Consider the following 13367-nt stretch of genomic DNA (forward strand, 5'->3'; position numbering starts at 1 on the left):
ATATTTGTGAGTAGACTTTTATGAAGAAGACCTCTGCTTAAAACTGCACATTTTAAACTTAAAATGTTGATTTATTTTGGCTTTAGAAATGATTCATATGGAGAGTAATAGGTCAAGTTAAAGCAGTAAAAGAAGTTGACGTGAAAGTGCTCAAAGGAGTTGTTGTTAGTTGAGGCATATTCACAAGATATAATCGCCAAAAGTAGATGAAGTGTTAGCTTAAGTGAAAGTGGTGAAAGGAGTTGGAGTCAATTTAAGTGTAAACATTTAAACACACACTTAAAAAAAACTAAGATCTAAAAAGAAAGGAAGGGAAGTTAGAATGGAATAATGGAGTTGTGTTGAGTGTTTTACCTGAGTTTCTGTCTGTGTCCTCTCGGATAACTCTAAAATCTACAAAAGATTTTAAAAGGCACTAAGTATTTGGAAAATCTAAAGCTTTAAACCTCTTGTTCTGATATAAGATTCTTCACATAGAGTATTCACTGTGAAGACGATGAGATAGTTGAGTCTGAATGAATCATATTCAACAACAAGTCTGCCCACCTTTGAGTGCAGCCACTCAGAACGCTTTTACCACCCCAGCTTTCAGTTCATCTTTTTATTTAAGTGTTTATAAGTACCTAGGTATGTCTCTCTCCCTCAGGGCTAGATGTCTGTTTGTAGCAACTTAAGCCGATAGTTGAGGGCAACTTTGTTTTATTTATTTTTTAATAAAAACCTAAGAAGGTGGTAAAAGAATGAGTCGGAGGTGAATAACGATAATCACAGCTCTGAATGGTTTCCTCTTCCTCTCCTCTGAACCCTCAATCTTGTATCATAGTCTTAAATCTTCTGATCTTCTTGCTGTGATTTATTTTAACATAAATACTTGCCGCGTGTACAGCAGTGCTCTTTAGACCCAGAGGCGTCGCCGCGTACACTCACATGTTCATTTCACTCTATCAAACCCAGTCCGCCCCCCCTTCACCTCGGTAACACAGCAGTCATGATTTTCAGGCTACCGTGCAGATAAGAGCTTCGCCTCCGAGCTTCTCCCCTGCCTCCCGATGTGGGCCTCGGGATGATTAATCAAATTTAAAGCACCTGTTCCCTCTCTGTCAATACAGGATCATATTACACAGAGCTACGGTCATTGTGTTTAGGGAAGGTGAGGCATCTCTAGCTTGATAAGAGCCGCTGCACCTGCTCCACTGCACATGCAGATGAGACAGGAGCTTTGTTTATCTGAATACCTCATCTGGTTAATTCCTGCAGTATTCAGATGGATGCATATAGGCATTTAATTTATTTGCCTACATGCAATAACAAATATACAATTTTTACATATAAAGTAATACTCATTTTCAATAAATGTCACAATACAGCGTCTGCATGACACACAGCTTAAAAATGATTGTTTATCTGACATGTTTGTAAATATTGTTTTGATAAAAGTGTTTTAATGGATGACTTCTATAAAAAATAATAACAAGCAGTATTTTTCTGCTGACCTCTGGTTCATCTCTTCCACTCCACAAGCAGATTCAGAACGCTTCATCATTGCATTTGGGAACTCAATACATTGCCACAGTTGCTGAATTCATTCAAAACTGACCTAGAACCTTAATGTGAACTGCTAAATGTTTACAGTTTACAACAATTGAGGAATATGTTCTTCAGTTTCAGTAGCTGCTTTTGTTTTATTACTACTACTAAAATTATTTATAAGATCACTTGTTTTTTTGGTGCGCGTACACATACATTTATCATTTAAAATAGCCATATGCTCTTTTATTTTCCTGTGCCACAACATCTCTCAGTATGTGACAGATGTCGGGCACACAGGCCCTCCTGGAAATTATTTGAATATTACACAAAGGTTAATTTCACCCTCGGGTTTCCCCCTTTTTTGCTCAATGCTGTTTTCATCCAACAAGGTGCATTGTGGGGCCAATCTGCCTAATTATAGATGATGAAGGAGCCATTAGCTGCCTCAGATCACATGGGCGAGGACCAGAGACGCTTGGCGGTGGAGGAATTGGGAAATTAGAACGCAGTGTTCTACTAATTCCTGTGGGACTCTTTTGTAATTATTGTGGAAAAGTGTTCCTTAACTGTCAGGTCACACGTCAACACGAGCTCTGTGTTTCCATCTCATTAGAATCTTGAGCTTCACTTATTGCATTTCTCTTATTTTTCTGTGTTTATTGAGTTCTGAGCATATGAATACAGGAAAAACACTTGATTAATACACAAACATGGGTAGACAGTGGGATGAAAGAACACCAAGCAGAAAATATGAATAAATACTATCTCAAAAATACAAAAAGAGTGTTTCGAAGATCAACACAACTATCTCGACGTTGTACAATTTAATTGGCCAAAGAATTCAGAAAAAGGCTGTCATGTTTTCTTGAATTGTTCAGTGGGACCACAAAGCAAATACCTGAGCTTCTCCAGTTTATCACCTCCCCACCACAGAGTGTGAGTAGGACGTTGTTCTAGGTCAGTAAAATTATGTTCTAACTAGTCTTCTAGAAATGTTGTTATATATTAATAATCTGCTTTGCCAAACACATGTTGAGGGGCAGTTTGCAACTGCATAAGATTTTTTCCCCACTGAATGAAGTCCCAGGAGACACAGACATTATGTTCTAGATGGACATTTTCTGACTTGGCAGCTACCATTCCTCATTATGTTGATTAAAAAACAATATTCAGGTGGCAAAAAGTTTCTGGCAAACTTATTTGCTGTTGGAAATTAGTAGGATGTAAACATATTTTCTAGAAGACATTTTGTTAGTGTACATAGTAATCATACTAGCTCCCATTATGAGGCGATTCTCTGTTGAAACACGAAATATCTTAGTTGATGGTTTTGGTTGCAATGGCTTTTGATTGAATTATTTTAGGGAGGTGCAAAACCTGCTTTCTTCACAGTTTGAATTTACGTTAGGGAATATTTAAAGGACCAAATAGATTTTAAATTGCATTCATGATGGTCTTACAAAGATCTTAAAAATATCTTAAATTTAAAACCTGTTGAAACCCTTTATTTGTGTGAAAAAAATGAAACACATAATATGAAATACGTGCAGAAACACAAACTTTCAATGGCATTACCAGACAAGTCTGTAGACTAATCGGAAGCAGAGCTGTGCACAAAAGAAACTGAGGTTACAAACAATTTTTAGGAGCTCCCTGGTGACCTCTGGGTTTAGTCAACCACTTACCATATTATCCTGGGACCTTTGTTGCATGTCATCCCCCATCTCTTTCCTAATTTCCTGTCATCTCTTTACTGTCTATCCTTTAAAGACATTAAAATGCCCAAAAAAGTAAAACATAATTCCTTCTCTTTTTTTCTCTAATCTAAAGTGCTTTAGCCTATAAAATACAGGTAGTCAAGTTCCTTTCAGAAACACAGTTTCTATTGTGAAATGTCTCTTCCTTCAAGGTGTATCTACTTTAGCTACTCTAATGTCTGGAAAAATCTGAATATGCCAACCACCTGTAAAAGGACGGTGCTTCACTTGGCACAGATTTCAGAAGCGTAAGATTTGGCACAAACCTTGCTTAAATGTTGCAGACTATAAAGGTTTTTGCCTGAAAGCTGGACTGTCCCTTCAGCAGGCAGATTAAGTGCTTTAATGAAAGCTAGTTCCACTTCATCCTGTAATATTCAAATGAGAAAAATTGGACACATCATTTTGTCATGCTTTTAGTGTATTAATAATTAAGTCTATGTGCATTTGATGGATTATTTAATTTTCAGAAAATGGCACCAGTCATTTTGGGAGTGACAAATTCCCTCCAGATTTTTTCACTCAAGTAAATCCAGTGAATCTGACTGACTTGTCTTCTCTCTGTGTTTCTCAGGAACCGTTTGCTCTCAGCCTCATCAGCAGAAAGTTAACCATGGAGCCAAAGGTCACCATTAACGCCAGGATTGTGGTGGTGGGGGCTTCTGACACAGGTTTATCTTTCCTTGAGGTGCTTTGTTTCTGGTGAGTCCGTCTCAGAACAAGCTCCTCGGTATCATTTTCCTCCCAGATGTGCAGTAAACTGTGTATACACTGGCCTTGTCTGAATTAGTAGCAGCAGAGACAAATAATGTCACAATTCTTCTTCTGTAACCATGGGCAGATTAACCTCTTAAAGGGCCCTGGGGAACAAAATTGCTGTTGGGCCCCTATTAACCCCCCCCACACACACACACACACGCACACACCTCTCACCATCTGTGCATTGTGTATGCACCCTGTCATCTCCAAGTCCACAACAAGAACAGTGCTTACAGCACTCTGCTTCCAGAAATACCACACCAAATGTGTATTAATCCACCACTGAAAATAGTCCCCAGCAAAGGCAGTATTTCCTCCTATTTGACATTTAGTAAAAACTACAGTGACCAGCGGTTTTAGGGAATTCCTGGGCTTTTTTTTAGGAAACTATAAACTTGTGACCTTTTTTGAACATGTATGTCTTCAGTAGCAACCAATGGGCCACAGACAGGGAAGTCGGAAAGTACTGTGAGACACATTGTTGGTCTGAGTCAGTTCATGGTATTTGTGAACAATAAGACAAATATTACACCAGCCTTATCTTTTATTTAGAGGACAACCATAATGTGAGCGTAACACAATCTAAGACAATACATTTGTTAAAAACTTAAAAACAAGTTAATAGCTGATATTGTACTTTAGTGGTGTGTTTTCTGCTATTGTTTATGTTACCGGAAAACAACTGACATGCAGTCAATCTGGGCTTTCATAGTCTGAAGCCCTGGGTTAGTGGCTGGGTATTTACAGCAACACTGCAGAGGAAAATTAAAATGATAAATATTAAAACTTAGTTTTTTCTGTATACTGTACTGTATACTAGAAGTGCTTTTAATCATAGTAAATTACACTGTTAGGAATCATTACATGCTGCAACCTGCAGTAGAATCAAATTAGGACCAGGCACCAAATCAAAACTTAAACCCAGAACTTCTGTAAGCAGAGGAAAAACTGTCTGTGTCGGTCAGGCAGGTAACAGAAGAAAAGTGTCAAGTACACAGTCGAGTAGTAAAGTGCTCAGAGATGATGCAGGAGGTATAATAGACAGCTAGCAGCTGTCATAATAAAAGTATTCACATGATGATTGATCACAGATTCGGATGTGTCTGTGGAGAAATACTCCAGTGTCCACAGAAACACTGAACCCAAGGAGAGCAGTCCCACAATGAAGCTTTTCTTTCATTATTTTAATCGTTTTATATTCAAGGAATCCAATCTCTGGAAATGTCACTTGACTCCGGGTCGGACGTCTTACATGTTTGCCTTCGTCCTGCCTTTGTGAGATTAACTGCTCCGGCAGATAATAAGAAGCGCACGGCTGCTGATTCAGAACCGGGCGATAGCTGCCAGGCAACCGGGGTCGTTGTTTTGTGGAGTGAGATCTCACAGCTCTCAGCGCTGGCGAGGCTGGCATGGCAGTGATGCTGGGGCGGGCGCACGCAGCTGTCTGAGGCCTGGCATTCAGCAGGGCCAGTGCTGGCCCCCTTTAATTAGCCACTCCACTGTTTCCCCCCGTCAGGGATCTGCTGCAGCGATCTGTGTTTGCTGTCACTAATGAGTTGACTAATGAGGCAGTTAGTGTCCGCTGAACTAATGGTGAGGCGGCGACGCATTGAGAGAGTGAATGATGGGTCAGTTTCGGCCTGCTGGGGCCCCCTTATCAGCCCTGCCCAAACGTCCATCCCCCTTCACCCCTCCCCACCCCAACACAGCTTTCCATGTGCTCATTGAATTCAGCCCAGCAGCACCAGCACCACCCCCCTAACACCATTACTGGCTGGGACAGGGTCAGACAGATAAAGAGCTCTGTGGCGGCTCGGCCCTCTGCTCGCTGCGGTCAGGCTGCAGGGTCACCACGGCCGTCTGTCACCGGCTGATAACAGAGCAAATCCGCAGCTTCTGATTCAGTCACATCCAGACACCAATAATGGGCCTTAATGCCTCAGTGCTGTGGCATAAATCCACCTTCTGGCACAGATTAACAAGGAAAGTTTGACTGCAGTCATTGTCTGATGGTTGATCATTATTATTATTTGCATGTTCAAAATCAAGGATCAAACCACTGATGACACAAAACTCAGAAATGACAGTTGAGGATTCCTGACTTGATCATTCTGTAATCTCTGTTTTGATCAATAAATCTGTATGTATATTCATTTTCATTTTAAACATGCTCATTTTGCTGCTCTCTACAAGAGAGTGATATAACTTGTAAAGAATCAATTAGTCAATTAATCCATTAGTCGATTGACATAAGATTAATCAACTATTCAGTTATTTAGTTATCAAGCACAAATGCCCAAATTTGCTGGTTCCAGCTACTCAAATGTGAGAATTTGCTGCTTTTTTCTGTTTTTATATCATCATAAATTGAATACCTTTGGGTTTTGGGCAGTTGGCTGTTCAAAACAAGCAGTTTGAGGATGTCAGCTTAGGCTCTTGTTTTAGGAAATGGAAAATTAGTCAATCAATGACAAAATCATTAGGGTTAATCAATAATGAGAACCATTGTTAGGCTAGGTTCAGCATGCAGGCACAAGTGGGCAACATTTTTTCAGTCCAGCTCACATGGAATCTGATCTTTTCAATTCTGATTTGTGCCACTTATATGGCCACGTATGTTGTCCTTATTCGGATACAGGCTTTTTTTGCGACCTCAGTCTGAACAATCGTACTGGAATTCATACGACTGTCTCCCACCAGGTCTCGCTAAACGTAGCCTTTGACCTGCTGAAATTTTGGATGAAATCGGTCATTCACATCACGATCCCACCACTCCTGGCTCCAACTTTGCATCCACACACACCTCCGTAGAGTAGTAGCATCCATAGCTCCACTAAAAGCCACAATTAAAAATCTGGCTCTCCTCTCCTCATCCTCATTATCATATAATAATCAGATGGGATTGTCCATTTTTAGCTGATCCACCAAGTTAAATATCTGATAAATCAAGATACTTCATAACAGTGAAGCAAAAATCCTGTAAATGATCATAAAGGAGTTCTCACTGATATGCAATATTATCCACAATGGTTTAATATAACCAGAGATGTGAAGTTTACAAAATCTCTGCTGGTTAACATCAGCTGTCATCATCTCGCTCACAGCATATATTCCCATATTGTCAGTTTACCAGCATTTTAGTGCCTGGTGGTGTAGCTTTGTGCCACTGGGCGTTAATTTAGCAGGAAGCTGAGATAAGAACAGCGCAGAAGGCGATCAGAGGCGTCTGTGTGATAAGGTTGAACACCGCGAGGTACACACTGTGCTATTCAATGGACGGAGGAGCTGGAGCTGCTGTTATCAGCTGTGTAATGTCCCGTATGCCACCACAAAAGAAGTCATTTGCATCACAAGAGATGTTGTATATTGTGGACTGTAAACACACAAGAGGTAGGAGGGCAGTTCAGGATTTTCCATTGGGAACCACAAATGTGTGTATAGGCTGCAGAATTTCCACGTGAGAACCTCCACTGATTCAACGCCTGAGATTTTTAATTTATGTTTAATAATGCTCAGAATATATGTTTGAGGGAGACTCTCAAATAGAGCGACTGTGTTTGAGTTTTACTGAAGCAAATTTTCTAACTATGAATTTTCAATTTAAATATTTCCAGACTGCACCCCACAGTCTTAAAAACTTATTGAATCATGTTTTTGAAAATAAAATCACCTAAACTGCTGAAACTGCTGTTTGCCAGCATATTCCTCTGGTTTAAACCCCAAAAACTATGAAGATAGATAAATAACTACACATCCACACATTTGTTTTTAGTTATTTTGGCTGGTTAAACCTCTGTTACGGATAAAGATGAGCAAATCTATGCTAACTAACTATTTGAATGATAATGGTGTCATTTGTCCTAACGTGCAACACAGCTAACAGGACAGAGAGGTAGATGTTGATCAGACCTTCACAGACATGAGAAGAGGTATAATCAGCCAGTAAAATGACCTGTGTGGGTGTACTTTGGGTGTTCAGGGCCTTTCTGTTATCCACCTTATTCAGGGTCAGACTGTCTGAGAAACATCCTAAACAACCAAAGCATCTTTGGAGAAGTATCATTGTGTTCATCTATTGTACAGAGTTTTATTACATTTTTTTTATTCTTTATCTCTTGACGTGCCTGACATTAGTCAGGCTAAATGTTGTTGCACGTCAGTGGATGAAGAAGGCAGCTGTCGCAGTTGTCCTTCCACAGAAAACATTCCTAACATACTGTGTCCTGTATGTATTCACTGTATTCTGGGGAAAAGCACTCTTGCTTTTCAGTTGTTGTTTGTTCTCTCGTAGCCCTCACCTGAGGTTCAACAACCTGACCCTCATCTCAACACACGGTTTCCCAAGTGACTACAACCACGAGGACATTGGATTTCTGTCCACAAGGTGAGTGAATGTACGACATCAGACATGAAAATGGAAAATTATGTTTTGGCATCTTACATTAAAAACTCAGCATACCATGAGACAGTTCTAAAAACATTTAAATTGTTTAATTATTTTATGTGAAATTAAACTCAACTACTACTTACGACTACATTCGTTAGCTCCAGAAGTTTCCCAGTTATTGTTTTAAATTCATAAATTAATTTAGCGACTTCCGATTGTAATGAAAGACACATAACGAGGGGATTTCAGTGTTTTTCCTCTCCGTAGTGAAAATGCAACAATTAAAAAAAAAAAACTGAAATGTGAAACTTTATATTATAGAACAAGAATAAGAGTCTGCAGCCATTCTAGCCGCTCATATGAGAGGCTATATTTAGGCACAGCCGTACTTTGAGCTACATGTTAACATCAGCATGCTAACAATGTTAATGTTCTGATGTTTAGCAGGTGTAATGTTTAACATCTTCATAATCTTAGTTTGGGATGTTAGCATGTTAACATTTGTTAATTAGGACTAGACACGAACAGCTGAGGCTGAACACAATGCCATTAGATTTAAATGTATTTAGTCATAAACCAAAGTATTGGAATTGGACAAAGTGAATTTAATACCTAATGATGGCTCTAGATGAAAGGTCAGAGAATCAACAAAGTTACTAGAATTCATCCTGAGGGGAGACATGATCGAACCAAACTTCATGGAAATCCATCCAGTAGCTGTAGAGACCTTTAGCTAAAAATTGCAAATGTAAACAATGTAAGCAATAAAATAAGGTTTGAAAAGCTAAAAGTCCATGGTCAGCAGTGATGAAGTTGGAAGTAGTTTTCCAGGTTTCTCGATCAACTCAGTCTTCTTCAACTTCCTGCAGTCATGCATACAGCCGCAGAGACTTGGCCCAGCTGCCTCTGCGTGCCTGTGTCAGCGCGGTGACTGGGAAGATGGTGGGCATCAACAGGAAGTCCAAATATGTCCTTGTGTCTGGTGGTAAGAAGGTGCCCTACGATCACCTCATACTCTGTACAGGCCTGCAGTACCAGGTGAGTTATTTGCTTAGTTAACACCTCCTTAAAGGCCTATTACCCATGTAAACAAAATGCTGTATGTCCGTTAGAATATGCCACTATTAATTATCCCATTAATCTGTTCTTTGACAATCCTACATTACTTCTATGATTCATTATCTTTATTAAGATCCTGAGCTGTTTCAACCGTTTCTAAGGCACTTTGGGTGACATTGTTCTCTGAAATGTACATTATAAATCAAATGTGTGTCATGTGATGCTGTACTGTAGATTCCCAGTCCTACTGGTGTGGATCTGAGCCAGCCCGTCACAAACAGCCAGCTGCAGGCTCAGTCCGCTCACCACACATACAGCGGGCCCGTCCCATCCAACCTCTTCACCCTCAACGACCTCTGTGACTGCATGGCTGCTCGCCGCTGGCTGTGTGCCAACTTTGTGGAGCTAGAGGGTAAGTGAACACCCATACACACACAGGCAGCCCTAAAATTAATCTGTAGTAGTATGTCATTACTCAGCCAGTCAGCGCTGAAGTGCCCCGGTATAATTAGCAGCTAATTAGCTGCAGAGAAATCTTTCATCTCTGTGAATCAGGTCAGCCTCTTCCATCCATTTCCATTATCATATCACTTTCTGAGAGCCAGGCCTTTCAGAGTAGGAAAAAATACACAGTGTCATTAAGCAAAATTAATCTGCTCTCTGAAGGAATTGTGCAGTGATCTAGAGTGAGGCTTTTATACATACTAATTAGCTGATCCCAGTCATAAAGGAAAACCATTAATAAATGTAAATTGTCTCCCGCAGATACCATGTTTATTTCCATATTTTAATAACAACAGCAAACAGGAACAGAGTGAATGTAAATTTAGACTAAAGCAGTCATTTCTGTCCTGTCTCAGCACTAGCTTTAAAGGATATTGACAACAAATCCCATCAAACCTAGTAATGTGTTTTTTTCTTAAAACTTTGTGTTTGTGGCTCTCAGCTCCAAGTCTATTGGTTCAAACTGTAGATGGAAATCTACAGTAAAACAAATCTCAAATAAATATTTTCACTTTTTCCGAACGGCAAAGTAAAAAGCTGGTCACTGTAGTTTTGTTTATATCCAACGTTACTCAAACAGGAGAAAATAGCCCATTTGTGGGCGAGTATTTTCAGGATTAATCCACTTTGGTGCTCTAGTGGGTATTTGGGGCAGTCAAATGAGTCAAAATAAACTACAGTGGGGGCACCCGGTTAGCTCAGTGGGTAGAGCTGGCGACCCATGTACTGAGGCTGAGTCCTTGCTGCAGTGGCCCAGGATGATGAATGATGAACCAGTAGACAATCAGTGTCCCCTAAAACAGGGAATTAATTCCCCAAAAAAAGGACAAGGCACATTCCTTCATGAAAGGTACAAGGTCTTTATTACAGTGGCTACAAGATTAAGTTTATATAGACAGCATACCAGTCTACCTCAGGACCCTGAGGCTTTTTTAGTTTTCTACCTTAACAAAGCAGTGTGCCTTGACTTTCTGAAGATTTCATTCCCATTTTTTTTTTTTGTAGACATAAAAACACGTTTCTCTGGATGGTTCTAGTCATAGTAGCAGGAGTACACAGATGAAGTGAGCAGTGGGATATAGATTTATTGATGAGAAGCTCTGCACTCTGCTGGCCTTGATGGTTCAGTAGCAGCAGCGCTCCTCTCCTTCAGCACCATGGACAGAGACACTCAACGGCAGCCAGCTAAAGCTCAGTGTTACTCCAACTGCAGTGTAAAAAATACTCCATTACTCAAAATACTCCAAGTCTTGAATTCAACATACTTAAGTAAAGAAGTATTATTAGCTAAATGAAGTATCAAAAGAAACAGTTCTGCTACACCTCTGTTAAAATCATGATAGTCCACATTCTGATAATTGAATACATATCTACTCTCTACTCCTCTCTGTTAACTAGTAAGACTTCACATATTTTCCAGCCTCATCCCCACCCCTTTGATATTCAGTAAATGGCAGTAATGGGTCAAGTACAGTGAATACACAGCCTACAGTGAGACTACATTAAAATAAAAGCAGTTTTATGTAATAAACAAAACAAAGGTTTGGAAATGGATCAGGCTTTATATAGTCGATCCAAATGGGAATCCGTAGTATAATGACACCTCTAATTATTCTTTTACATAAGCATAATGCAAGGTACAGAGGTTACGTGTTTACACGTAATAAAAGGATCCGTCGCACAAACAACAAAATATGAACTCCAGCACTAACAAAAAAAAGACATTAACAATTAAAAATACAAATTAATGCACATATTAAATCTCAGTTTTTGTTGTCTTTGTATCACAGACCGCTGGCATGACGGCCCTGCTGCTCCAGGCTTTGTGCTTTAAATGTAATATAATCAGTGAGAGATGAGGATCACATACTCTCATTATATAGGAGCTTGTAAAATGTCAAGAGGCTTCTCAGAAGAGCGAGCATCAAAGGATGTATTTGCACAGGAAAAAAGATCCATTGAGATTTTTTTTACATTACTTTTCGTTTCACATTGTTTCTCTCTCCATGCACCTATGGTGCATGGTTTAGGAATCTGAAGGCTTCCTGTCCTCTACCAAGGCTGCTGAAAACTTGAGAACAAAATTTTGGATTGAAAAAAGGGAATCATTTGTATCATATCTCTATTGTGAAAATAAAGAGCTCCTTTACAAACTACTCTTTTTTTTTTTAGAAATCAATGCTTCATGGTCGTCATTCAGCTCATATAAATTGCAGAGCTTCTTTCCTATTTGAAATATTATAATTTAGTAGATAAACATTCACTGTGCCTACGAGAGCGCTGAAATTGAGAATAATGAATCCAAAATGTTCTTTTTCAGCAAAAGTGTTATTACTGTGGTGGGTAGTTTTCTTTTATATTTTTTAACGCATAAGAACGTCTGATTTTTGACATCTGTTCTCCATAAACAGGAGTAACTGCTGCTGTTTTAGCATGAGGTATTACTTTAACTGGATGTCCAGTGTTGATGATGAAAACATCTACAACTGTTGTCCAAAATAGTTGTAGAGGAGGGAATAGTGGATGCGTTGCCATTACGTTTTGGCCAGATATATTGACATTAGTGTCTCTGACAGTAGGCTAACTGTTTACTCCTTGCATCTTACCAGATAATGCCGTCGTCTATGGAAACAGCATCGATGTCTTCACCACTGTGGAGACTTTGCTCAGCCTCGGCATTCAGGGATATCGTATCCATCTAGTCCTCCCTCCTCCCAAGCTTGGCGTTTCCTGCTTCAGCGACCCTGTCATGGAGAAGGCTGTGGCGACGGCCATGGAAAAGGCAGAGGTCCAGGTCCACAATAACTGCCTGCTGGCCAGGATGAACAATGGAGAACACCCCGATCCTCTCACATCTGTGTCATTCACCACCGACGCAGAGCCCCTCCATCTGCACTGTGGAGTAAGTCAAAGTTTCAAAATCCACTGGATGATTTCACTGCTTTCCCAGTCAGTTATTTCTTTTTTACAAAGGAAAATGTTCTCCAAACAATAGTGGGTTACTGGCCAGGTTGTCTGGTGGTGCTGACAAGCTCACAAACGACAGGCTGAATTCACCAGCTTGTGGCTGTTGGTTGGATGTTAATTTCTCTCCTGGAAGCAAACTGTGTTTGTCAAACACAAAATGATGTTGGTGTGTTTCCCATTTTCATTGTTTCAGACAGGATTCCTGTCCTTTTTTCATTTTAGTCTGAAATAGAAACACCCTGTAAGTGAGGCCTTGTTGTCCTTACATTCTGCTATAGTAAGTAAGTCAAGTGCTATATGCACTGTCAAATCAACAACCACATAGTATTTATACTAAGCTAAGTAGAGCTGCAATGATTAGTTGATTAAGTGATTAGTTGTTGAATTAATTGCCAACTATTTTG

General features: G+C 39.8%; 1 protein-coding gene across 3 annotated transcripts in view; it reads left to right on the top strand.

Annotated features, from left to right (window-relative positions):
- cfap61 (cilia and flagella associated protein 61) overlaps positions 1–13367 on the top strand; it is a 32214-nt gene that overhangs the window by 10515 nt on the left and 8332 nt on the right. For all 3 annotated transcript variants that reach the window (XM_051408486.1, XM_051408488.1, XM_051408489.1), the window contains exons 16-20: positions 3862–3989; positions 8338–8430; positions 9303–9471; positions 9727–9904; positions 12606–12898. In XM_051408486.1, the coding sequence (XP_051264446.1) occupies positions 3862–3989; positions 8338–8430; positions 9303–9471; positions 9727–9904; positions 12606–12898 (861 nt within the window). The remainder of the gene's footprint in view (positions 1–3861; positions 3990–8337; positions 8431–9302; positions 9472–9726; positions 9905–12605; positions 12899–13367) is intronic.

The sequence above is a fragment of the Dicentrarchus labrax genome, unplaced genomic scaffold, assembly GCF_905237075.1.
Source record: "Dicentrarchus labrax unplaced genomic scaffold, dlabrax2021, whole genome shotgun sequence".
In the NCBI taxonomy this organism is placed as follows: domain Eukaryota; kingdom Metazoa; phylum Chordata; class Actinopteri; family Moronidae; genus Dicentrarchus; species Dicentrarchus labrax.